This window comes from Anas acuta, chromosome 5 (genome assembly GCF_963932015.1).
Source record: "Anas acuta chromosome 5, bAnaAcu1.1, whole genome shotgun sequence".
Taxonomy (NCBI): Eukaryota; Metazoa; Chordata; class Aves; order Anseriformes; family Anatidae; genus Anas; species Anas acuta.
In genome coordinates, this window is record NC_088983.1 from 33,386,866 (window position 1) to 33,413,894 (window position 27,029).

The 27,029-nt window shown below is 41.7% G+C and overlaps 2 protein-coding genes across 2 annotated transcripts in view; one reads left to right on the forward strand and one right to left on the reverse strand.

Moving 5' to 3' along the window:
• The window catches only part of ITPKA (inositol-trisphosphate 3-kinase A), a 36,911-nt gene extending 28,534 nt beyond the window's left edge, over window positions 1-8,377 (forward strand). The window contains exons 5-7 of the mRNA XM_068683885.1: window positions 4,480-4,581; window positions 5,636-5,707; window positions 6,394-8,377. Of these exons, the coding sequence (XP_068539986.1) occupies window positions 4,480-4,581; window positions 5,636-5,707; window positions 6,394-6,597 (378 nt within the window). The 3' untranslated portion in view covers window positions 6,598-8,377. The remainder of the gene's footprint in view (window positions 1-4,479; window positions 4,582-5,635; window positions 5,708-6,393) is intronic.
• A 2,705-nt stretch (window positions 8,378-11,082) lies between these two features.
• The window catches only part of LTK (leukocyte receptor tyrosine kinase), a 156,508-nt gene continuing 140,561 nt past the window's right edge, over window positions 11,083-27,029 (reverse strand). Inside the window, exons 22-29 of the mRNA XM_068684266.1 lie at window positions 26,818-26,882; window positions 25,141-25,270; window positions 22,626-22,723; window positions 19,962-20,054; window positions 19,252-19,353; window positions 17,605-17,739; window positions 17,153-17,243; window positions 11,083-16,431 (exon numbers count right to left, since the gene is read on the reverse strand). Of these exons, the coding sequence (XP_068540367.1) occupies window positions 15,655-16,431; window positions 17,153-17,243; window positions 17,605-17,739; window positions 19,252-19,353; window positions 19,962-20,054; window positions 22,626-22,723; window positions 25,141-25,270; window positions 26,818-26,882 (1,491 nt within the window). The 3' untranslated portion in view covers window positions 11,083-15,654. The remainder of the gene's footprint in view (window positions 16,432-17,152; window positions 17,244-17,604; window positions 17,740-19,251; window positions 19,354-19,961; window positions 20,055-22,625; window positions 22,724-25,140; window positions 25,271-26,817; window positions 26,883-27,029) is intronic.

Genomic DNA, 27,029 nt, shown 5'->3' on the forward strand with positions numbered 1-27,029 from the left:
ACGAGTGTGCATCAGTAGCTGGGTTTTCCTAAGGATTACATAATTACGCATTAATTGAATCCATAGAGTTCAATGTTTTGTGGCTTTAAAGCATCAATTGTAATTGTAGCAGAGTAGTGTCAAGAAGTTGAGCATCAAATGTGTATCAGCCATACTTGGCTCAACCACAGAGAAGTTGCAGGAAGAAGCCATGCAGGTACACAGTGTATATACAATGACAATCAAACTTGTAAGGAAGAATTCAGAACTGATTAAGTAACTGCCTCTCCTCATGTAATATTTTTTTTTAGTCTAGAAATATGCGTATTTATTCCAAGTGAATCACAGTAAGGAGGCTTTGTTCCAGTTATGCTTATTCGCAAGGCATGTTAAAACATTAGCTAGATATTCTTAGGATAGAGGAAACCCCTTTTACTTTTAAGTACATGACATTATCCAGTATAGATGGGCTGAAATAAAGCCAGAAAAAAAAAAAAAAACAGAGATAAAATTTATCCATCGACAAAATTCATCTGCTGTTCTTAATGGATGAGTTTGTGTCCCTAGACCATTCCTAGGATACTACCTTACAGACACAGAAGAGCCTTTGCCATGTTCTTTCCTACCTGTTAATTCTTTATATTTGTTGTGCCCTGTGGCAATAGCAGGTACCTATCCAGAAGCCCTTAGGACCTACACTTGGAATATCAGCAACCTCACAAAGTTACTTGGATGTAACAAGTGCCTTCTGCTTGCATGGGTCTGTCACGGCTAGCCTGTGCTTGGGTTCTGATAGCAGGATTCCTGTAGCAGCACAGGGCAGGGTGAGGGCTGCCCAAACCTGCCTCAGCCCTGGATGAATGCTTGCTAGCTGAGGCCAATGCAATGGCTGTGAAGATGTTAGCGTGGGTTACCCTGTGTGATTTCAGGACGGTCATCAGAGCACAGCTGTGCCCACTGTCAGCATATATGTTTAACTTAGGTATGTTTGGATGCAGTAAGTGATGTTTGAATTAGTTTTGCTTCTGTTTCATTGTTCAAGCACATAGGAAAAAGAGAGTTAAAAGAAGGTGAGGCTCATGAGCAGAGCAGAGGCTCTTTAACCACCCCTTTCTTCTCTGCTTCCCTGTGTTGTCTTTTCCCTTCCTCATTCACAGATTCTCCTGCTGTGATACAGGAACTAGTGCTTCCAGCTCATGCTGTGCTGGCCCCCTGTACGCTGTGCCACCCACTCCTGACTGTTAGACACAGGCATTCTCATGCGGGAACTGTCTGGGTGGAGATGATCTGGCTCTAGTTCAGCCAACACTCTTTCTGTCTTACCCTTTAGCCATCTAATGATGTATCATGGTACCTATTTTAATCCTGTACCACTTCAGCCCTTCGATGCACTCTGTAATGAAATCAGAAACCCAGATGATCTCAGGACCTTTTGCATATGTTCAGAAGATCTTTGATCAGTGTAGACATAGAGATTTATGTTGAGTTCTGAAGAGTGACTGATCTAAGGGAGTATAAGGGAGCTCCAGTAAAACCTCCTGTCTTGTTCTTTGTGATTTGGCTGTTTGTCAGAGGTGGGGAGGAGCACTTGGCACACAGACTGCATGGTATTTCCCTCTGTTGAGACAGTGCTGGAACTGTGTAAAACAGGGCACAAATACTTAATCCTGTTTTAAGCACAAGAAATGCTTTGGAGTACTCCAGTGCATTAACTTTTTGTCTGTCTTTCTATGCTGTCATGAGGGATGTAGGCATCATTCTCCTATTTTTGTACGTGGAGAAGTGGTAACAGTTGTTGTTCAAGCAACACAGCTAGTCAGTACTCCCAGCACTGTTTCACGGGAGCTGAACTGTACATCCCGTTCTGTGTATTTGCAGAGCAGCAAAGCTCTGCTGTGGACGTCCCCATTTTGAAAGGAAAGCCTATAAGGATCTGTAATACCAGTGACTGGTTCATGGGAAAAAGGGGCTGTTCTCCCTGAGTACACTGATAATTCCTGGAGTTAGGTCAGCAGATACGTTGAATGGTTGTTCAAGAATATTCCTGCCCTGTGGCTGCTGGGGTAAGAAGCAGAAGCAAAGAAGGTAAAAGTACAGAAGCTCTTCCGTGAAGTGGCTCCCTGTAAATGAGATTCAGAATGCAGGTTTCCTCTTAAAGGGACTACCTGAAGGCTTGGTCTCACAAGCACTGTCTCTACAACAGTAAACTAATAATTTTGAGGAGCAGAGATGCATGGGGCTGAGAAGCAGGAGTTCTTGCTTCCCATTCTGTCAGTGAATCTCTGTGCAGTTTTGGAAATTACTTCTCCCTTTGGTATCACTCCTTTAGATGTCAGCCAGGATAGCCCTTTTCCCAGAAGGACATCAGAGTTGATTCATTAATCTTTGTTAAATCCATTTAGGTCACAACTTTAACCCAGAGCCCTTTAAGGGAAGTCTGCAGAGTAATCTGAGCAATACCGCACAGGCTAAGATAGGCAGCGATATCCTGCGGAGCAGCCAGACCTGCTGTCCTGCCAGCCTTGTCACTGCCACATCTGGTGTGAAGAGCTGCAGGCAGCCCCTAGCTGGGCTGTGCAGCAGTGTGCTCCGCTGTGCAGGGATGTACCTGTGGGAGCTGACAAAGGCAAGGCTTCAGGGAGCAAGTTGGGTGAGCACCTCCTGGGGGTCACGTATACCCCGAGCTGTTGCAAGGATCTCATACAGAATATGAGGGATGGTGCAGTTCCAAGCCAGGGTTTATGTTTACAGAAAGAAAAGACAGGCAGCGATTATGTTTCCTGCCAACCACTCAAAGCAACAGAAAAAGTATTTCTAAACAACAAGGAAAGAAGCAACTAGTATATCCGTTTAAAAAAAAACACACACACACAATACAACAATACAGGAATAGAAGGGAAACCACAGCAGCTCTTCCAGACTTTGCTCTAGGATTTAGGGCATGCAGAGAGATTATTTTTAAAATAACCTTACTCTTGAGAAGAGATACGAGACATCAGACTAACCTCCAAATTTCTATGTTCTGTTGAGTATTACCGTACATCAGATCAGATGGCTCCTAACTGGTACTGCCTACCTGCTGAACTTCTCTTGCATAACTTACACATCTCATCAGGCTGACATGCCACACTTGTATCTGGCCCACAGCCTTGGAATAAAATTCTGTTTATTCTCCTGCTAAAATGTCTGGTAGGTGGGAGGCTGTTCTGCATGGCTTTGCCATTCAGGCAGTTCATTCTTTGCATGATAAATCTGGAAATTTAGTACTATTGGATTTTTTTAACATATGTACTAGAGGTCCCAGTTCTGCTGTGGAATAAATAATATTTTACCTGCTGAGACCAGAGCTGAATTTAACTAGTTTTGGTGCAGCAACTCTTAACATGTAGAAGGGAGTGTATTTTGATGACCTATTAATTTACTCCTATAATGGAATTATGGAAACTATGAGGGATTATGAGTGATTATGGAATTATTGGGGATTTCATTGGACTGATACAACAGAAAATAATATAATTTGATAATTTTGCAGACTTTTGGTGGGTAGGGGCTACCAGCTGCAGTAATTACAGTATTTTACATGCATGTCCTAAAGCTTGTATTAGTGCCTTTCGACACAAGGCATGTTCTTGGAGAAGTGCATACTCACACAGTCTGTGTTGACAGGTGTCTCAGACTCATGTGCTGCTCTTAGGTACTTGTAGCCTCACAAGCACAAACTGGCCACTGCCAGCACACACACAGACTTGGTTCTTTTTTCAGTAGCAGGATGCTTCTGTATTGAGCTGTACTGTTACCACAAAAATACTCTGAATTTCTCCAGGACCTAGCCAGGTACAGGCATGCTCACACACTGTTCTTTGCCAAAATTCACACACCTGCCTCATCGCTTCTGGCATTTGTATCACTGCTTCCATTGTAAATCTTGAGTTGTTCTTGTCTAGAGCCTGCTTTCGATTTTTGTGACTTCTAGGTCATATTAATGTGCAAAGGAACCGAGTCTTAACCACAGTTCTTTGGTTTCTACACTGAAAAACAAAAACAACAAAACCCAACTAAATAGAGGAGGAAAAAAATAAGTAAAACCGGGTTTGAAAATGTCCCCATGCACCTCCCAGCCGGGGTTTGGCTACACCAAGCTAGATAGCTAGCTGAGCAGACAACTAAAGAGGTCACTGTGGTTTGCCCCATTGAACTTTGCACCGCTACTGCTACTACTGAGATGTGAGGAAAACCCTCCTGCAGGCTGGTAGTATCATGAGTTGTTTGGTTTTGTCTTTTTTTTTTTTTAAACTGCACTCAACAGGAAGTGAAGTGCCATTTAATGTTGTCCAATCAGCTTTTGTATCTTTTCTCTTCCACCTGCTTTATTTTCTCTCTTCCTGTTTGACTACTTACTTTCATCTGGTTAGTGAGAGGTTTGCTGCTGATGGTTCAAGAGGATTGACTGATGAGAGGAGTGATATGTGTAGTAAAAATTGTCTCTTTGTTTTTGTGCAGAAGGCAGATGGAACATGTAACACAAACTTCAAAACTACAAAGACACAGGAGCAAGTTCTCCAAGTTTTTGTGGAATTCATTGAGGGCAACACAACTATTCTGGTGAGTCTGAACTCTTCAGGTTGACTAATCTTTGATCAATTCAACTTGCTTGACAGCCATACTTCCATTGATATGAGCAAGATGGATTAAACTACCGAAAAGGAAAATGATTAGACTTTTAGTCCCTCTCAGCAGATGGACTGGGCATGGAGACATGGTTGGCTGAGGCCCATCCTGGCAGCTCTTGCCATGCCAACCTCGGGTTCCTCATGCTACCAGACAGTCAGAAAAGCTAGCTTGTGGCTTGCCACCAGTCTCCACCCTGAGTGTGAAATACATCAGAAGGACAATGCTGTCCAAGCAAGTATTGGGGCATTAGAAGAGCTCGTGACTTGGGAATTCAGTTTAGAAGAGATAAAAACAGAGCATGGGGACAGGAAGTGAGAGTGGTGGCTGGCAGTGCTCCAATGTGTGAGGCTTGCCTCAAAGAGCAATTTGTGTATTCAGGAGTTCATGGTTTTTCAAGGGAAGCACAGCAGGCGTGTTGTAGATGGTATAATGTGTCTCCTGTCTTCAGAACTTCAAGGGTTGTCATAGTGTTTTGCTGTGATGTAGATGTCATTAAGAGGGAAGACTCAGGAGCCAGCAGGCTTGGTAATGCAGGGCACCATTAATAATGCATGCTAGAGCTTTATGCATTGAATATTCCCTTATATTCCCTCCCTCCCCCCCCCCCCATATGTTTGGAGCTCCTTCTCTCTCCTTACTATGGTAAATTGAAAGATTTTTCATTGCTTGAAACTTCTTTTTTTTTTTTTTTTTTTTTTAAAAAAAAAAAGTCTGCTCTGCATCCAGGTGATGTATCCATGCATCCAAAGCAAGACAGATAAGTACATTTGGTGTAATTGATGCAGCAGAGGAACTCTTCTGATCTTTCACTATGGAAGCCTATTGAAGTGTATTTTCAGATCGACTTTCAAATGGTGGCTCTGTTTTAAAGGACTCCTAGCCTAAAATTAGTGTGATCTCTTCATTATATTGATTCTCATGAGCAGGGTATCCTCATTCATTCTCTCCCTAACTGTTTATATATTTTTCTCTCCTCTTCCTCCAGAAAAAATACCTCAAGCGTCTGCAGGAAATTCATATCATTCTTGAATCCTCGGACTTCTTCAAGCGACATGAGGTGCGCAGTGAGTGTAATGCTCCGTTAAGGTGCATTGCTGCTTCATTTTACCATTCAGATGTACTTCAGAATAGCCCCTGCATTAGTAGGAAGGAGTTTGTAGTAGAAGAAAACTAATCTGTGTTAACAGTACAGGTACCTCAAAGCCTCCATCACAACAATACAGAAGAATAAACCCGTTGAGGAATAATAAATCCTCCAACTTTATAATATCCCAGCACTTAGAGCTCTGTGCCACAGTTGGGAATGGTTTATTAGTGCCAGTTTCCTGTGGTTTCTCTAATTTCAGTGTGTTCCACTGGGAATGCTGTATTTTACCTTGCTGATTTCCACTTGTCACTGGAGGCAATTTTATTAATCATAGGTCATGGTCTTTCTTTGAAAGTAGTTACTGGCTTTTGTTGAATCGCTCAAATTGAGATCTGCTGCCAAGTGAGCTGGCAAACTGCTTTTCTCCCCTCTGTCTACTGGGTCCTTTTTGCTACCAAGGTGCCTGTTTATGTTACTGATCAATTTTGTTATGCAAATGGGGCATGCAAATTGTCAATGTACAAGCAGTGCAGTCCCAAAGTCTGATGGGTCCCAGGTGAGAAGGTCACCTGAGGAGGTTGTCTTCTTGGAAGCGTAAGTGTCAGGGGGGACATAAAGATGTGTTTTTAACCACATCATCTCAATCTGCCTTCCAGGTCGTTGGAAGCTCACTACTTTTTGTACACGATGGCAGTGGGAATGCGAATGTGTGGCTGATTGATTTTGGGAAGACCACCCTTCTCCCTGATGGGCAGACACTGGATCACAGGATCCCCTGGCAAGAAGGCAATAGGGAGGATGGGTACCTGTTGGGATTGGACAATTTGATTCGCATCTTGGAGAGCATCACTGAAAGATGAGTTGAGAGTGGCACAAAACTTACAGGGCTGCTTTGTAACTTTCTGCTCTACTGGAATCATTTGGAAGGAAACCTCTTTAACTCCCTCCAAACTCCTGAGATCATCACAGTGCAGAGGGAACTGCTTCCAGAGCCCAGCAGTTAGTTATCAAAATGACATTTGCATCAGCCCTCTGTGAACCTAAGTAACTAACTCCAGATTGGTCTGTATTGCACCAGCCTGACTTCAGGCTGGTCTTCAGAGAATCAAGGTCTCCGTACTCAGGAATCACACCAGCATGAGTCAAGAGGTCTGTATGGTAAACCAGAATGATTCTGATTTCTGGCAAACAGATGGGACTCCGGATTACCTCTTAGTAAACAAGAGCAAGTGATTGGGGATTCAGGGTAGGAATAACATTTTTTCAGGGAACTGCATAGTATTGAAACCAGCAGGAGTGTTTTTTCCCCTAATTCCAAGTCTCCTTGCTCTTGTGTATACTATAGGTTGGACCAACAACAGCTGCTGCATTGTGTTATAGGTGTGCACAAGGTGGAGATTGGTGATAATCAGAAGAAACCTGGAGCAAAGGGAGACAACAGTTTGTAGTAGCTGGATGTGGTAACTGCTGTTGATCAGTCCTCTCCCCACCCTAGCCTCAATTCACTTCTGTCCAAGAACAGCCTTGGTTTTTATGTAGCCTCTCAGGAGATTACAGATACTCTAGGGAGAGAATAGCAGACTGTTGTCTCCAAAAACATTTGACTTTCAGACTGGGTGGGCTGCTGGAAAAGTGCCTAGCTTGGCAAGTTTGGCCTCTTGTAGCTGAACTGCAGTTCTGAAAATCAGTAATAACACTCTGGCACACAGACTGGGGAACCAAGGGTTTTTTTCAAGGCTGTTTATTTTTAAGGTAAAGCCCCTACACATGCACACACCTGCACGCACTAGGTAGCCAGCAACCACTGTGATCTCTTCAGATCATAGTTTGACTGTCTTCTAATGCACATGAAAGAGGTGACTTCTTGGCCATATTCCTGTTCCCAAGTATGATGCTGTCACGTAAGTGCACAGACTGGAGCAGTGATCAGGAAGGTAATGTTTCTGCATTCACAGCATTACACTAATGACAATTCCCAGGCATCCTTTCTCCAAGGTATCAGCTGTTAACTCAGGGCAGTTTGGGAGGAGGAATGTCAATGCATCACATCCCCTAATCCCTGTCTGGAATCACAGGGCCACTTGTGCTTAGTTTTTTTTCACTGTGGCCCAGGCACAACCTCAGTGTTTAGATTAAAATCCAGAAATACTGAAATGATGCATTTTCTTTTAATGGCTTCACCTACCATTGCTGTTGGTTGCCTCTAGCCACTTGAACAGTTTTTTAAATAGTAGCAGTATAAATACTATCAGTATTCACCTGTTCACTCACATTCCAGGTTTTAGTATAAATAATATGAATAAATAATATGATAATGCAGTTTCCAAAATGAGGACAAGACTTATATTAGTATTTGATTAATTCCCTGTTAACATCTTAAGCTGGTAATGCATATTGATCAGAAATTGCTCTCTCTTGCCAGTGTCCTGTCCTCGGATGCGATTCCAAGAACTTTAGGATATATGAAGGTAACTCTGTGCTTTGGGAAACTGCTATTTCAAGTAATTCATGACTGTGAGCATAAAAAAAAACCCACACGTGTACAGTCCAGCTCTGGCATGAAATGCAGCTATAACATTTGTAATTAATATTGACGGGCCTAAAAGAATTTATAAAAAAAAATAAAAAAACAACACAAAAGAGTTACTTTAGATAGCACACTACTGTACTAAGCGATCAGCTCTAATACCTTTTTCATCACCTCTAAACAAAACAGCAGTATTAAAACTCGATCTTGATTGTGGCCTGAAAGTTAGAGGGCATAAAGTGGGTATACTGTGGGAAATAGTGAGGCATGGAGACATTGCATCCTTAAACAGAAATTGTTTGACACAGGTAATTTTGGCATTTCACTGCAAATACAAGTTTCTTCTATGGCATCCCAGAGTCCTTCTCGGGTTTATTTTCATGATAGTACGCTAATGAATTTTCCACTTTTTCAGGTTTTTTATTAGCTGTTTCAAAGAGTTAATGCATTTTTTTTAAAGTTGTGGTGAGCCTTCAACAGCAAGCACACATATTAGCATTCCAGATGCCTCCTAACTTTGAAATTGCTATGAGATGACAAATCAATCTGTGATGACTTTCATACGCTTAATTAAAAAAAAAAACAAAAACAACTTCCTCCTTTCCTGCAGCCAATAGGTAAACAAACCATCAGTTAGCAATACTTAAAGGGAAAAGGAGGTAAATGGGTCTTACAGGAGAGGACTTTAATAACAAGACCTTGTGTATAAGACTTCAATTTCAGAGAGGGGAAAAATAAACTAGAGAAGTTAGACATGAGACTGTTAAGGTGATACAATTCATTAGTGGTCTGCCTAATTACCCTTTAGAGATGAATTCTTTCTTTTTTTGTTATCACATGTATGAACCTTTTGTACCAGTACAACTTATTTTTGGGGGTGGGGTGTGGGAGGAGGATGTAGAACGTAAAAGTTAGTTGATGCTCAAATGTTACTTGGGTCTTTGAGACAAACTTTTAGAATTAATGTGCAGTTTTAAAAGAGAAGTAGAAGCAGTATGGTACCAGTAGCTCCAAAAAAACTGACTGCTGCTAGCACCTCAAAGGATGGTTTGCAGTATATAGTCTTGGGGGAAAACATGGCAAGTGCTTTATTGCTGTGCAGTAGTTGGAGAGGTCAGAAAAATAGAAAACCTCTGCTATAGCAGTCCCTGCTCTGGAAACCCATTCTAGATGCTAAATAGTTTTAGCAAGTTTGTTTTGAAAGGGCCCTTTGGCTTGTCAAAGGGTTAGAGAGGAAGAAACCACAATCTAACATTCTGCTGCTGTTACAGGAAAAGCGAAAAGGAGGAAGCTTTTCATTAGCAAATGCCAAGTGTAGGACTGCAAATGAGGACTGGAGCTCTCAGGGGCTGGAGGCTAGGTGCCTACGAGCAAATTATCACAGGGTAAGTTAGATACCTTGATTCACAGCAGAAGTCCCAGTGTGTACACGCATGTGCTACTGTGAGGAGGCAGCATAGCTTTCTTTTACTATGGGGTAAGTTGCCTTGAACAAGATTGTATTTATGGGAGGATCAACATGGTGCCTTTGCACAGGCATTTACTGTATAGAGCTGATGCATGACAACCAAGGCACTTGCTCACATACAAGTCTAGAACACAGTTCTTTAATGCTTCTGCTGAGGTGTTGCCTCACTCTGGAGATGCTGAAATCACATGCGTTTCCACAGCATGGTAAGATATGCTGGTCCAGAGGCACCTTAGTGCTGAGCAGCTAACCTCTGAGTTAGGCACCAAGGTCATTAAACTCACTAGTTAGATGCTCAGTACGTCAGATGTTCGGTACTGTAGCTGCTGCATGCCTGTGTGAAGCTAGCACTAGGACTTCTCTGCCCCAGCTTTGACAATGACTTGCTTTTTGGCCTTGGATAACTATCCTAGGCCTCAGTTTTGTTCCCATTTTACAGATGGGAATAGTATGTACTTACCTCACAGGAATGGTGTGAGGCTGTATTTCATTATTGCTTGCAAGATGCTGTGAGATTCTTTGGAGGAAGGTGCAGTATAGAAATAAACAAACAAATGCATCAGATAAGTTTTTAAATGATAGGTGTTAAGTAAGGTTCCCCCAGATATAAATTTGGATTAAATTTAACCAAAGTGATACAAGATAAATCCCTCTTTATTTAATACATGTGGAATATTCACTTACCATCTGATCCAGTTCCTGTGATAGCGAAAGATTTTGATGGGAGTTGGACCAAACCCTTAAGTATCTCAGAGGGCTCTTGCTATTTTTTATTTTTTTGTATTGCTGTTGTTATTATTTGTTATGGTACTGAGATCAAATGGCCTGTATCATCCACAGTGCATCTGTTCTGAACACTACAATGCAATGCTGACCATGGTCACTTTTGACATTGACTGTATTGACTGTTTGTTACTCTGAAGTGTGTATGCTAATAAATAAATGAGACTGAAGGAAAAAAAGGGCAAAGACTGCTTCTAGTCTTTAGCATCTAATATTTCCTAAAACAAAACTGGTTCTAAGACCTTTAGAAGCTAACGTTGGAACTTGGTTCCCAATGCCATTTGGAACATGTGCTTCAGAGCCCTGTCCACACTCCGTTTGACAGCTTCCATGGAGGTAAGTTCTGTCTCAAGAATCCCATTCCTCCAGTATATTTAAAAATAATGCGGCAAAAGGCACTTTGCACACTCAGGGCATTTGTTTCCACAGGGTGGTCTTGTGTGGCAGCAAGGAGCAAGCAGTGCTCTGTTCCTGGAGTCAGTCCTCCTGGACTGGCAACATTTCTCAGTAAGACTGGGTTCTCTCACCTGTGTGCAAAGTGTATTTAACGTAGAGGGAAACAAGCAGTCACCACTAGCGTCTCTTTATTTTGTGTTGCAAATATAAAGTGTACATTTGTCCAAATTTAAGTTGCATAGAAGCAGGCTTGTCATCTACTTGTGTACAGTAGTCACCCAAAAAGGTAAGTTGTCAAGAAGTACGGCATTGTTCAGAGGTAATAACAAATCAAAACCAGTTCATTTCAGTGAAAATGTCATGTGATGAGACTGACATGTTAGTGATACCATGCCTAAGGTGTCTGCATCGGACTGGAAATTGTAGGCAGCCAGAACCCTGCGTCTGCAGGGTCTGGCACAGCTCAGCTGCTCGAGGGTCTGCAGAAGTGTGAGCCCTGCCTGACACAGCTGAGGAGATGCAAATACTTTGGGGAAGACCGGACTCCCAGCAGTTCTCTTCTCTTTCAGGTAAGGAGGGGAAGGGTCTTGGAGGTGGAATAAGTTACACTTGGAAAAGCCTGTAACTATTTAATTATACTTGTGAAGCTGTCTTGGGCAGTTGTGCACTGTTAGGAAATTAGGAGAGAACTTACATGTACCTCAGGAAAAGGGTATGAACAAGTGGGACACCTTAAATCTATGCACAGTTAAAAGTTCTGTCTGCTTAAAGGGAAAATGAAGATGCAAAACACTTGAAGTAGATGAGAAAAAAGCTAAAGAAATGGGAAGCAAGAGTATCAACAAATGTGCGAAGAGAAAGGCAAATTGAAATTTGCAGTATTATTTCATCTTTTTCCTTATACAGTCCTCTTTAAAAGGTAGTAGAGATGAGGCTGTATGAAGCAACATAAAGTACTAACATCCAAAAGAAAAAAACACCTATACATACACACACCTAAAAATAAACTGTTAGATAGAGTATGTTAAAACACAGACACCCAACAGGAAGAAAAAAATATTATATTCCTATAGATGGCTGATTCTCTAGTGGGGAACTGTTGGAAGACTTCTCATATGGAGTACGGGTTAATCCCAGTCGACAGCTCACGTCACTTCTCTAGGAAACAAAATCGTTTTTTGCTTTCAATTGAAAAAGTAATCTAACCTTGACAATATGGATTCAGCTCATTCATTATGCACTAGGTGCGTCTCCTAAAAAAACAATTTGAAGCAAATGGTGTTTTGAAATGGTAGAATTTGGACACTATAAAATCTGTGATTGTATGAACAGTCAGTCTCAGAATTGTAGAAATTGAAGGCTGTAGTATAATATGGTTTGGACAGCATATTGCATTTCAGCATCACTGTAGGAGCAATATTATTATTTCCTTCACTATCTTCATTAAAAATCATTATTGTGGGGGTTTTTATAAAGTAGCTAAGAGATCAGATACAGAAAAACTGTTACGGGTCAAAGGTTCATGGCAACTATACTGACCAAAGTTTGTTTACCTTTATTTCCATTTGAGGGAGTTAAGAGCATATAAAAATGCAGGTTGCTAACGTAATTTCTTCTAAAATTCCCAGCTATTTCTTTCAGTGCCCATTTAGTACGTGAAGATCGATGTTCTGTCTTGTTGCAGGACATTGCATCTGACTCAGTACATCCCTGAGCTGCATGCTGTTGTAAACCAGAAAAGTACGTGTAGGAAATAATCACTACACACTCATTATACACTTACGGTTGCCCTTCAACACCCCCACTGTTGGTCAGTCTCAGAGATAACATACTGGGCTCAATGGAGTTTTATTGTGGCTCAGCACAGCTTTTTCTCTGTTCTTCCTGTAATTAAGCACATTAACTCAACTATTCAGTAAAAACACGTATGTTGTCTAAAGTGCCGGGCTGACAAACTCAAATTTTATGAGTAAAATTAGGAGAGTGACACATAAATCTTGCACATCTACTATTCACATTGGTGAATAGTAGAAAAACTGTAGTTCCAGCTTTACTATCTTCTCACTTAATTTTTCAATATCTTACCTCATTTTATCACTGTTTGCCTTTCTAAATTCAATTAAGTTGAAGCAAATTCTGCGTATGGGGAAAACAATGGTAGCTCAAGGTGGGTAACCATGTAGAGTAGGGATCTTACCTGCTTCCTGCTGGAATCCTAGAGTTATTGTATAATAATTTCCACATAAACGTTTAAGAAATGTCTATTGCCTGCTACCTTATAAAAAGTCTACAGGAAGAAAAGGTGGTACAATTCTCAACTTCCTATGACTTCTAAACAAGTCCATATTTCACTCCACCCCATGGTGACTGCTAAGGAGAACTCAAAGCAGAGTTGCCACTCATCTGCAAAAGCATGGTCATGGCCACCAGTGCTCTGCTCAGAGCAGAGCCTGTTACAAACAAGTGCTGGAAAGTGATCTCAAGTCACATCCATTGCGGCTGAGCTAGGACCACTGCGCTCTGCTGCAGTCTTATCTCATACGCAGGGAGAAAGGGCCCGAGTTGCTGGTGCCCACTCACAACAGTTGGTGAGTTTGATAGCTCACCCTTGGGTGAAAAACAACTACAGCACAAACCACGTGGCTAACATAAACCGAAAGGTAAGGTTGTTGAAGGTGAGCTGGTGTTAATCCAACTAGCTAAAATTAGGTCTATTTATTCTTGACAAGCAGGTTGCAGAGGTGGCCTTCCTGAGATACAACCAAAAATGTTAGCCTCTGCAGGGGGAAAGAATGAGTACGCAAATTTCCTGCTAACTCTGCCTCATCTAGCCTGGTTGTAGCAGCTTCTGGCCATTAAGATAGGACAGGCAATGAGCCAAAAGGGTAAGTAGCTGCCCTGGCCACCCGTCACTTCACAACATGGATATGGGATTTTTTCCATACCATACAGTCATTGTTAAAAGGGTACCATCATCACCAATCAGATCTGGAAATGAGAGTATATAAAACTACTCATTCTAAAGCCAGACGTATGTATAGAACTATAGGAAGCTAGGAGCAAATACAAAGCCAGACAAAGCATGAAACCTGAGCTGAAGGTGTGCACTTCACTGACAAGAGGTGGATTCAGACTTCACTCTGTGCTGTTCTGTACCACACATCTACAGTGACCACCCCTGAATGACGCAGAGCATGTGAAATCTGTGATCAAAGCAAACTCCTGCCAATCCCCATCTTCAGACTGTGCATACAGCTATCACCACACACGACGCCTGCACCAGGGCACCTCTTCCCTCAGAAGAGAGCAAGACAGTCTACAACTGACATTGTGGTATACAACTTGATTACCTGTGAAGGCAGCACGTAATTTGCCATCGCAAGTTGGTAGTGCAACCTTCAGTAGTGGGATGAGGACAAAATGCTTCTGAGACTGTTCTGGCTTAAACAAAATGATTTACTTTTTCAGTCTCCTTGTTCTGCAGTCATTAACCAGTAAACATCAGTTTAGACCCTAAACAGCAGAAGAAAGCCTTAGAAATCATCTCTCTTCAGAACAAACAACAGCTTCCTTAACCAGCAAGTCAAAGGCTAGAAGAAATGACAGTCTGCTCAGGTGTGTGAAGCCAAGGCATGGCTTTAGCTTTCTCAAGTGGTTGAGCTATTCTGTCTTGCTGTGGAAGGAGCACTGTAAGGTAGTGCTTGCACTAAATGGGTTCCCCTTCACTCTACCCCCACCCCCTTGCATTACCCCGGTTCCTACCTCAGAGGTGTACGGATTACAACTCCAGCCTGCCAAACACTACTCAGTTACCCTAGAACTTCAGCTTAATGCTTATCAACATAGCACAGGAAATTACTGCTGTATATTGAAGTACTTACAAAAATGAAGTTCATCCCAAGAAAAGTCCATTAAAGATAATGACAGTCATTTTTCATCATCCCATGCAGCTCACCCTTTCTTGGAAAACCACCTGCCCCTTCCACACCAGGAGCTGTGAAGAACTCAACACCATGAGGTAAACAGCATATTTTCTTCACTATTCAAATGGATGCCATCAACTCCAACTATTTTTTTTAATAGTAAATGTATTTTCCTCTTCATTGCTTGTTTTCAAAACACATGCTCAGAGGATCCTGGATTTTTTTTTTCATTCTTCCTGCTGCTTCCAATTTGAGCAGTAGCTTCATGTTTTTCCACATGGTCTGCTAATGAAACAGATGCAAATGTAGCTGCTATTTATTTACATCCCTGTTGCTGCATGAGCATCATTAGCAAGTCATCAGGATGGCAAAAAGCTCTAGGGAATATAGAAGCCTTTGCACGGTGGTTGCTGCTGGCACAGCATGCATTTTTGGTTTCATAAGTCAGAAGGGCAACCTCTGTTGGTCATTGTTTCATCCAAACACTGTGGTTGGATGATAGGTCTGTTTCTTTTCACCTGAGCAGATTGAGGAGGAATTCTTCCATTAGGTGTTGTATTCTGAATCAGAGCAGCAATGCCGTTTGTCCTCCATAGCTAAGCTGGTCCAGTGGAACACTCTTGATGGACAGAAATAGAAATGCAACTGTCTTTAATGATTTGGGAATCTGGCAGGTAGAAGAAAGAAGCAGATCATTGCTGATGTTGAAACATCACCCATCTGAAAGAACTTAAATGGAGGAGGTAAATAAAATAGGAAGCAGTTCAAGTTTGCTCTTCCTGACACGCATGTTCCCTGATCTTTGGAAGAATCTTTTCTGTTATACTGGTGTAACATTCAGGTCATCTGACAAAGACAGACCAGAGTCCCTCTCTCTTGCTGTTTTCTCTGTTTTGTACAAAGGCTTCTCATCTGTATGCAGACTGGAGCTCCTTAGCACAGCTGCTCTGACCCCTGCCAAAACTGATGGCTGGTGGTCAGTGCTATAGCACAGATCATCGTAGGCATAATTTACATTGCCACAGGGGAAAGTCTGGAGTTTCACCAGTTCAATCCCACCAATATCCAAGTGAGGGCAGTTGCTTCGACTTGGAGATGCTGGAGATGCCCGAGAACTAGGAGAAGAGCTGCAGTTCCCATCAAAGCCTGAATCTTCTCGCTCTGGAGTTGCTTTCAGCTTGGAGGTGGGGCTCAAGTGACAGATGTTCTCTAGCACCCATGATCCATAGGTTGGGTTCCAAAGGTTTTTTGTTTTGTTCTTCAGTCTGTGGGTTGGTGGATTGCTGAGTTCTAACTTCTGGTTTGAAGTCTGATGGATCCAGGACCCACTGTTGAAATCACTGAGGCATGGCAGGCTGGGTCCTCGAGCAGTCCGGTTGCTCAGGTTCTCCACCAGTAGCTCTTGTGGACACTGTACAAGTTTGTGCCCAGCATGGTGGGACTCCAGCATTTTAGGTGTTGTCTGAGGTGTGAGAGAAGGGCTCACCAGCAGCGGCACCATCCCACTGGAAATGTTTGGGCGCATAACCGTGCTCCCTTCATCCTCTGGTGCTGGGCTGCACTCCACGGGCAGCTCGGTGTTGATCACATCAGGGTCCTAGAGGAGAGAGGATTGCACAAAAAGTGTTACCATTTGAGCACCTTCAGGGTGACTGACACACCTGCATTTTCAGAGAAATAGCTGTGAGAACAAAAAAAAAACAACTTCTGGCAGAGACTGACATCAGGTTTGGTCAATATTCCTGCACATCATATAAGCATGCTGCGTGCTGTTAGGACATGCAAAAATGCTCTCTTGTTTATGCGCTTCCTTTGAATAGCAGCTGTACTTTATTGAAATCAGCAGCTAGGCTGGGGGTCACCGGGTCTGTATTGTTCTCTGGCAGGTTGGATCCAGGAGTCTAGCTGTAAAAATGCTACCAGATGGTGAACTCACTGTGCCATCTCCCCCTCACCCCCGTACCAGTTCAGCCATGGCTTTCAAGAAGCGCTAGACAAGGTCAGAATATGGACCTTGAAAGACATGAGTACCTTTCCGTCACAAAATGAAGGACATTTTGCTCCTGAACAAGCTGAGAGCTGGAACTAGCCACTTGCTACAATATACATTCATTTTAGATGCATTGTAGATGGGAGAGCTAGGATACATTAAAACATAAATGAAAAGAGCAGGTGAGCCAATAGCACCATCACAGGTGGGAAAGCAATTAGATCGGTCTGTCAGGAGTCGTAATCTTGTTTTAGTGCACTAATACTGGTGTCTTTGGGTGCCTGGCACTCTGTGGATTATCATCCATATGCCTACCACGGGCCAATACCTGTGTGCAATACTTGATTCTTTCCAGGATGGTGGAGAAGTTTGGCCGGTACTCTGGGCTGTGCTGCCAGCACTGTGTCATGATCCGGTACCTTAAAATGAAGGAGGAATAGAAAAGTATCAGTTAAGAAAGATAATTATGAAAAACGTGTTTCAGTATGAAGTGATCATGGGTCCAGAAGAACTGCACTCAGTACATGGCTCTAGGGAGGAAAGCAAAAGTAGATACGTCATTTCTGTGTCCTTGGATCCCAAGTCATTAGGGGACCACTACTTATAGCAAATCCTGCAGTGTTCTAAGTTGTGTGCAAGAGGCAGTGGCTTAAGAAATGTGCAGTAATACCTGAGTAGTAGCTGGGGCAATCACCATTCCCTGACTGAAGGTGTCTAGCTGCCTTCTAACCTGTTTGGTATCCACTATCCCTTAACTTGAAGGAGTGAGGAAATACTTACACTGGCCCTGGACAGTTCTTTGGTGGGTCCATTCTTCCTCCACTGGTGACAAACTCCAGCACTTCCTGATTGGTTTTGCAAGGATAGGGCATGTAGCCCAGAGAGAAGATCTCCCAGAGCAGCACACCGAAGGACCTATGTCAGAAACCAGCCAACAGTACCAATTAGGTTTCGTTTGTGCTCCACAAAGTAAAATGACAGCAACAACCTTTAGAAGCTGTAGGACAACCATAGTAACGTGCAATTAACATGATTATAAGCCAACCTTGATATAAAAAAAATGATTAAAACCCATGCTCAAGCTCCAAAAGCAGCTTTGCAGAGGTTTCAGCATATTTCAATAATTCTGAAGTTGCTCTTTCTGCTGCATTTGTTATTTCTAGAACAGAAAATGCCACAACCCTTTGCATGGTGTAACTGAAAAGGAGAACCATTACATTTAGCATGGAGATTCTCACCTTACTTTGAAAGACTTAAGATGTTTGAATCAGTGTCTGGGGAGAGGGTGCTCAGGAATAAAAACAAGAGTCAGAGTCCTCCAAGACCAAGTTGAAAGGCAGCAACATCTATTTTGCAACATCTATTTTTTTGTGTTATGATATTGTAGCTCTCCTCTGTTTGTTTGTTTGTTTGTTTTCCTCCATATCTACAGGTCAGTTAGGCAGTGCCACAGAAAATAACTAACAGTTTAGACCCAGGGAAGTTAAGAGGGTTCTGCAAGGACTTCAGTAGCGACAGAATTTGACAAGTCAATATTTGCTGCAAAGGTGGATGAAATTGTCAGTACATGCACATTGCTTCTAACAGCCTATTACAGGAACTGTAACTCCTTCCTTCAAAATATTTAGTACTGGCTGCTCACAGTTATATTCTGATACACAATCCCTTGTCTTCTGGCATCACCAGCAACTTCAGGAAACTGGGTCAGTGTGGCATTTAAGGTAATGTCTCAGTTCAGTATATTGAAGAATCTACTGTATAGGAAGAGAGGCGTTCTTAAGCAACTGGAAAACTTCCATCGCCAGCACCTTGGCATGAATGTGTCACTGTTGAGGGGGAGCTCATTTTAAAGAAAGATCAGGTTGCATGAGGAGTCAGTATATAAATATTGTTTCCTCAGCAACCAGCAAAGACTTCTACTTAGATCTGCTGTCACTTTATATATAACAGAAAAAAAATGATACAAAAGAGTAATGCTGCATGGTATAGAGAGTATACAAGAGGCATGAGTGGGCCTTGCCACCAATAAAAACTTGAGTGGCAGATACTAACAGCAGAAGGAAGCGTGTGATGGTATTGGCCTGTATTTTATGCATTTGTCTGAATTTTTAACTGAGAATTCTTGGGACTCTTCTTCTCTTTGTACTTCTTGATTACCCTTCTATGATACGCTGCATTTATCTATGGCTGTTTGTTGTGCCCTCCATTTACATTAGATTTTTAAATTCTCACATGGAATTTTTTAGCCATAGTTAGTGCAGAGGGAAGATATATATATATTTTTTTTTTTCTTTTTTTTTTTCTTTTTAGGACATGGGAAATTCTGATATCTTTAAGGGTTTCTGTTGAACAGACATTTTTTCTTAAGCAGTAAATATCTGGACCCTTATCAGTGAGTAGCAGAGTTCATTAATAGACATTTCTTACCAGGTGTCAGTCTTGGAGGTGAAAATACCCTCTAGAAAAGCTTCTGGTGGCATCCACTTGACAGGAAGCATAGCTCTTCCTCCTTTGCGATAGTAACTTGCTCTGGAAAAGATTAAATGCATGCAGAATGTCACACAGTCTGAAAGGGCTGAGGTGTATAAAAGATCCTATCACCACAGCAACAGGAGCTGGAGAGAGTGGCTGCAGCAACAGGGGCCAAATGAGAGAGAGACATCAACACAAATAGTACTTCTGAGCAGCATTTTATACCATGGCTGCAGCTGGGGTGGAGACTGAGGATGTTGTAGGTTCATAGCTGAAGAAATCAAATTTGCTGATGCTTTGCACAGGGCATTGATACAGCAAATCTTCTTGACATCATAAATTTAGAATTATGGATTTATTTATTTATTTATTAGTTTAAGATGGCATGTGGTCAGCTATCCAATAAATTTGCCTGTGTTTAGTTTAGCAACCACATGTGTTTGCAGTGTTCTCTATGGCTCAGTCTGGAATAAGCCAATTGAAGTGCATTGGCCAGTAGGCATATGTATTAATTTACAGTCTGTTAACTCCAGTCAGTTAACTGGAAATCAGATTCAGACGTGTAACAGACAATTCAGCTGCTTCAAATTCCATGAGGCAATTCAAACCATTGAAATTGATGATGATTACTCAGTTATTCATACGACAAACAGCCTTTCACTTACCTGTAAATATCCCTGGCCATCCCAAAGTCACCAATTTTGGCTATTCGTCCTGCTCCAGTGCAGGTCAAAAGGCAATTCCTTGCAGCTATATCCCTTTAAAAATAATTAATTAATTAATTAATTATAATCCAATTTTAAACTCTTAAGTAGCTAAGGGAATAGAGAAAGAATTTTAAACCCAGTCCTGCAAGTCTCAGTTGAGTCATCCTTACAACAAATGAAGAGAACCTTATTAAAAATAAGAACTAATGCTAATTACTTTATTATTTTCGATAACCACAAGCATTAAACTACATTTGCATTACATTTTCTGTTCAGTGTTCTCTGAGCATTACCCACTACCACCTTCTTTCACTAAGGCAGAAAGCAGGGTCAGTGTCAGAGAAGTTACGGATCCAACCTCTTTTGCTTCAATCCCATCATGACAACCCCATTATGACTTTATGCTCTATTTTTTTTTAAAGAGTGTTTTTCAATGGCATCTCAGCAGTGCCTCTATCAGTGACAGATGTGATGCTATGAGAAAGTCTTAGTAAACTGCTTGAAAAGTCAGTGTGGGACCAGATTCAGTAAATTGTTGCTTTGTTGCTTCTGGCAATCTCCCATGGAACCAAACAAGGCTACATATGGGAGCAGCCATTTGCTGGATGCAGGTTTAGCTTGTGACGAACAGTAGGGATGACTGCATGGCCATGACTGAAGGGTTTGTATTCATTTTAAATGTGTGTTCTGAAAAGGGACTCATTAAAAATCATAGCACTGTGGGGGTCCTGTTGACTGCCAAGAAAAATGAGCTCCTCAAACAACTCACACGTTCCTTCCCACTGCCAGCGTTGAAAAGTCCCGCAGGATTTGGAATTCAAGCTTAGCCTTCTCTTTCATCATCATCTGTGACTCTTACGTGACAAGACCTGCCTTTAGTGACATCTCCACAACTGCACTACACTACATTTCCCCCTGCTATGCCTCTTACCGGTCCTGATAGGCTTCCTTGGATTCCACGTCCATTAACTCTTAAATAATACTGATGATGCTAACAAATACTGATACAAGATCCGAATGAAATTCCTTCTATACCAATTTGCTGAACTGTTGGCTAGAACAAAGTGAGTCCCTTCCCAGGTTGCTTATACTAGAGATCTAACCGTATAAAACTGAGCCTGGTTACCTCCAGTCAGTCTCAGGCCAGATCACTGCCAAATTAAGATACACCCTGAAGTGACCCTCATAAAGGCTCTCTAGCATTGAGGCCCTGTGTTCTCCAGATACTTGCCCTGGCCTTCCAGCTTTCAGGGACCCGCACGGCCCCTTCTTCTCGTCAGCCTTTACTCGGAAACTTGTCAGCACAAGAGCTCTGCCGGGCAGCCTGACGCACAGAGCTTTCCCATACATGCCGCACACACTGTCTTTTGCATCCAGCCAACCCCCTGGTTCACCTGAGATGGAGGGAGGAAGAGAGGCCCCCTGCCATCACCTCTTCAGCTGTGCCCAGACAAAATCCTTTTACATTGCACTTTTCTTCACTTACACATACTACTAATCACTACTGGTTGAGAGGTTTTAAATCTTTACCTGCTAAACTTTAAACTAACTATATTCTTATGCCCATTTTAATGTGTATGGAATTGAGGCACTTGGGGAGGAGGAGACTCAAGTCAAGACTTGAGGCCACATCCCAAGCCTGTGGCAGACATGGCAAAAGATTTCATGTCTTTCAGTTGCTGTCTCAGATGAATGTTATAAGTTCGTAACATCCCATCTCTCAAGCTCATGGCTTTTTGCTCTCAGTGCTGCTTGTCACTTCTTTCCCTCCATTTCTCCAGTCTCTACCCACCCTTGCCTCTGCTCTGTACAATGTCATGTGTACGTACACATGGTTGTTTGTGGGGGTGAATCAGTTCTCTGCTTGCATAACTCCGGGCTGCACATAGGTTTAGTTGGAGCCTGCACAACCCTCTGGGGTGGAGGCCTCTCCTCTCCTTTCCTTTACAGACAAGGGCCAAACTCAGCATGGAGTTCACGCTTAGGAAGGAATTCAGTTGCGTGCTATGCCTGAGAACAGCTGAAACAATTCTTAATCAAAAGCAAAAACAGTCCAGCATCCAACAGGGAATTTTTAAAAAGCTACCTATAAAAACCTTTACCTCTTCTATATTTTATTCATACTTGAAGCCTACCATATCAATGTTTTCTTATTGAACAAAGGAGGAAAAAAGGAGTGAACAGACAATGTTCTCCTCAAAATCACACAGCAGGCCAGCTGTTGGGAAGGAAGTATTTGAGTTCGGGTATTTCTCCTCCTGTTATTCCTGCTCTACTTTACTGTAAGACAAAGGCTCAAATATTATGGGTTGTCCTCTGCTGATGGGACGGGCAGATCAGAAAAGAGAGAAATGGTACCTTATTCTTTTACAAGCTAACAGAATGACACTACCATCTAGTGGACTACAGGGATAATTTCAAACGTGTCTACAGTGTAGGCACCTGAAAATTGAAAAAACTTGAACCACCTGAAAACATTCACAGTGGGAAGACCCCTTTCTCTCCAACAGTGCTAAGAATGGTGCAGAGCCTAACTCCTACCAAAGCACTGCAAACAGAAATTGCAGTAGAAATTAGCACACTTTCAGGTGATGTATGTCGGAAGGGACTGTTTCTCCTCACCTGTGGATGAAGTGATTCTCTTCCAGATATTTACAGCCACAGGCAATATCCCTAGCTATGTTCAGCAGGTCCTGCATTGTTAGTGTGGGTGGTTGATTCTGGAAAAGAAAAAACAAAATGGTAAGGGAATAATAGTAGACGAGAAGAATGTAGTAGAGGCAGAGGATAATCAGAGAGGAGCAAAGGGAAAGGGATAGAGATACACAGACATGGTTGGGGAAAGGCTGGATGAGTCAGGAACAAAGAGGAACACAATCAAATTAAAATGAAGAGTTAGAAAATTAGTGAATTTTTCTGAAGATTTCAGTTCTCCAGAGCACAGTGCTTGAGTACAAGCTTGTGAGAGATTTATGGTCTGGCCTGAATAGCCGAGTAAAGGGCATGGGAGAGAACTGTTCCCTAGTGGTGTTGGGCTTTATGAAATCAAAAGATAAACAGGCTTAAAAAGAGAAATGGGAGGGAGGGAAAACAAACAAACAAACAAACAACACTTTTAAAGAGTTAATAAATTAGCAAATGAACTCGGAGAGAGGGAGAGTAAAGATGCATAAATGCACATCTCTGCACCAGCAATCAGCATTCATCAACTTATCTGTTCTTGTGGGAGGGCAAACAATAAATACCCTCAGGGGCAGCATACAGAAAATGGAGAAAACAGATGCTTTATCACCGGACTTTGGGACTGGTACTAACCCTTCACAATCTACATTTCCCTAACTAACAACAATAAAGAAATCTCTCTCCAGGAGCCCTGCTTATTTTCATACAGTCATTTATTTCCCTGCAGGGAAATTTCCTTGGTGTTTCTCCAAGAACTTCTGTATTGCTCTTGGGAAGGGTGGGGAAAAATTATTCCATTGCTCATCAAAAGCCTGAGAGATACCAAATAAATTGTTCTTTTCAAACTGCTTTTGTTTCTGGATGCTGTTATCTCTGTAATTTCTCATGCTTGAACCACACTACAGCCACTGAGCACTATTTTTATTGGCTAGGCAAGTCATTGTACAAAGCTCTTGGACATCTGCCAGGAAGAATTATTATAGTTATAAAGCAGGAATTTCTGCTGAGGAAATGGGGAGGAAATGAAGGAGGAGATACAGTACCACAGGCTTCGAGACCTTATCTCTGCTCTGGGATCCCTCTGTCAGAAGACTGATGGACATGCATTTTCTTTGCAGCCATGGAAACTAGTAGTGAAATACTTTAATGATGGGGCTAGTTCTGTTTTCAGAAAAGGTGCACAGGGTCATTTGTTGGTGTACTGAGGGGAATTCAACTATTATATTTGCTATCTACTAACATAACAGCTAACATAGTGGCAGGTTTGTTTTCACATGATATTTAAGAAATAACAGTTCTTCATATTACAGCTATGCTTTATATACAAAGAAGAGTATTTATTATTCTCTGTTTCCCCCAGACTTTATCTACTCACAGAAACTGTACCACTTTCACTATAAATGGCAGAATTAAAGATACACAAACTCCTCTGCGTGGGTGCTGTTTTACCACTGTAAGTGTGCCTAATTAGTATATTTACTGCTGTATGAGGAAGGGATTAAGCTAGATCTTTTAACAACATATTAATATTGGCATAGGATTATATACACATGAAGCTATACATTGTTGTAGCTATTTGGGGTGTATGTGTGCAGAGGAGAAGCTGTGTAACTGTGGTGTAGGAGTACAAGAGGCACCAGTCATTTCTCCTTCACCTCATAAATAAATACATACATACATAAGAAAGAGAGAGAATTGTGTATAGCTTTTACTTTTAAGTCCCCACTCAAACAGAGATAGGCACTCATTTCATAGAAGTGTCCAGGAACACACTGTTAAAAAGCAAGAACACGTATCTGGAATTGGCTATTGATCATTCATTCCAAATACCCACTATACTTGGTTGACATCAATAATACCAGAAATCAGAGATAATTTGTGACCCCTCCCCCCTCTTTTTTTTTTTTTTAAACAAACAAACAAACAAAACAAAAAAACACAAAGATTTGACTTGGTAAATTCATTTACATTGATTTAAATCCCTGTCACAGTGCTACATGTAGACACAGCTCTTTAGGGAGTGTAAATTTGTATATCTATATGATGCTGATGTACACCTGCAGAGGACCTAATGCTGCAAATTCCCATTACTGGGTAGCAGTGTTCTGACTTCAACTCCTCATACACTATCACAGTGCAGAGAAAATAAGGCAGATACTGAGGAAAGAAAGCCCCTTTGTTTGTACTCCAGTTGACAGAAAACTCTGGAATGGCAGGACAGGACTTTATTCTTTCTTCCTGAGTTACTTGTAGACTAGAGTTCTGGCACTGCTTTCATTTTCTCTCACTGCCTTGCTTGCTCAATTCAAGCAAATGGACGTGTGTCTGGGGGTTTGTAGGAGCTGGGACACAAAAACAGCCCTGCTGGGCTTCAGTGCCTTTATATAATTTATAAAGATAAGTAAAACCAGCCATACTAAAAACAACCACAAGCCTACCAGGGAAATTATCTTACCACCCTGGGTCGGTTCTGCCGAAGAAAACTCTTCATATCTCCTCCAGCCATAAGCTCAAGCAGAATGAAGCGAGGCAGCGTCTGTAGGCTAACACCGATGCACTGCACAATGTTTTGGTGATTGAACTTGCTGAAAGACAAGATCACAGCAACAGGAAGAGAGAGACAACATTAGTACGTGGCCAACATCCATCACGTTCACTCTGCCTTGAGCTTTGATGACCTGACTGAAGCAAGTTACCAAACAAAATCTAACTTTAGATGCCTCATGCCTCTCAGATGCCAAATGCCTCTCTAGTTATGACGAAACCAAGACTGGGGTTCTGCCTGGCTTTTCCTATGAAAAAAATTCAATAGAAGGCATAAAAAGCTGAAAGTAAAGGAGAGATTTCTGTTTGTGAAGACAACTTAATGGGTACACTGACTGGAGAATGGGGGTTAGGTGAAGGGGGAATGGAAAGCAGAACTCTTCAACTATCCAAATATTATTGGCATGTGTGAAACAATACCCTGGCAAGTGGGGATTTTATTTCAGCATTGGTTATTTTAAATACACGACTGTCCAGTTTGGTGGACTCAGCTCAGTATCTGCAAAAGAGAGGCTCAGCTAATACCTACTGCAGCGGCTGCTCAGGGAATGGCTTTCTGCCTCTTACAAAAGAAAGCTGAGACAGTCAGGAAGCTCAGCAAGACTCAGTCATTAGAAAGCAGGATCTTCCTTTGGACTGTCATTACCCAGAAAATACAGGAACTAAGAATGAAAAGAAAGTTAGAAAAGAGAAAAGGTCACATACTACTACATGAATCAAAGCATTTTATAATTGACTGAAACTGTTCTTTAAAAAACATCAGTCTTACCTTCTGTTCATCTGCCACTCAAACTTCTTTCAGACTTTAGGAAGTGACACTATGCTATGAGATTTGTTCTTGAATCATGCTTCAGCAGCAGAAAAAGAACGTTTAGGTCTAAGTTGGGCCATGTAATGAGAAGAGGAACTTCATCTTGCCCAAATGTAAAATGGACAAATTCTGATCATTTACAATCACCCTTGAATATAAAATTATTTTTAATTTTGTTTTAAGCTTCTGTATTTGAGTTAATGAAGTAAATTCCAAGACTGGAATACCTGAAGTATGTAGGTAGTGGGAATTTAAGTCCTAGCATCCAAGTATAAAAGGTTACCTCCCTGGCACAGGGTCTGTGTTGTACTATCCCTAGTGGTCTTCTGAGTCACTTCACGGGTAGCTCTAATCTTCAGTTTTCCTGTCGCATGGTCAGCTTTCCATTTCACCATTGATAATTTGTTTTAGCAAGGACTTTGGTACGTGACTTGTACTAAGTAAAAGGGCAAATGGATTCTTTGAAAAGGAAAACATTTCAAACACAGAACGTGTTTGTACAAAAATGTTGTGCCTTTTTACTCCTCTGTACATGACCAAAAGAACCAACCAGGAATTTTTGCTGAGATGTTCAACAAAAGAAACACAGATACCTTGCTCAAGATGAACACAAGTAGCTGAAACCAGTAACTCATACAGTACTAAAATGTCATCTGGTGAAAAATAAGACTGGATTTTCTTTTTTTCCAGACCTAAGCAACTGGACTAATAATTCTCATTAACTGCATTACTCCTCTTCCCCCTGTCCACCACCAGTCTAAGAACCTTAAACTATACCTGATAATCAGTGCTTCCATCAGGAAATCCATCTCATCTTGCTCAGAGCAGACTTCTGGCAGTGTCTGTTGAGAGGTAAGGAAAGTGAGGACCATCCCACCCAAGAATTGAGGACATTTTGGGGAAGCACAAGAAAAAAAAAATAATAAAAAAATAGGAGCATCAGATAACATGAACATGAAAGACTTCAAGAAGCTGAGGAAGGCCTCATC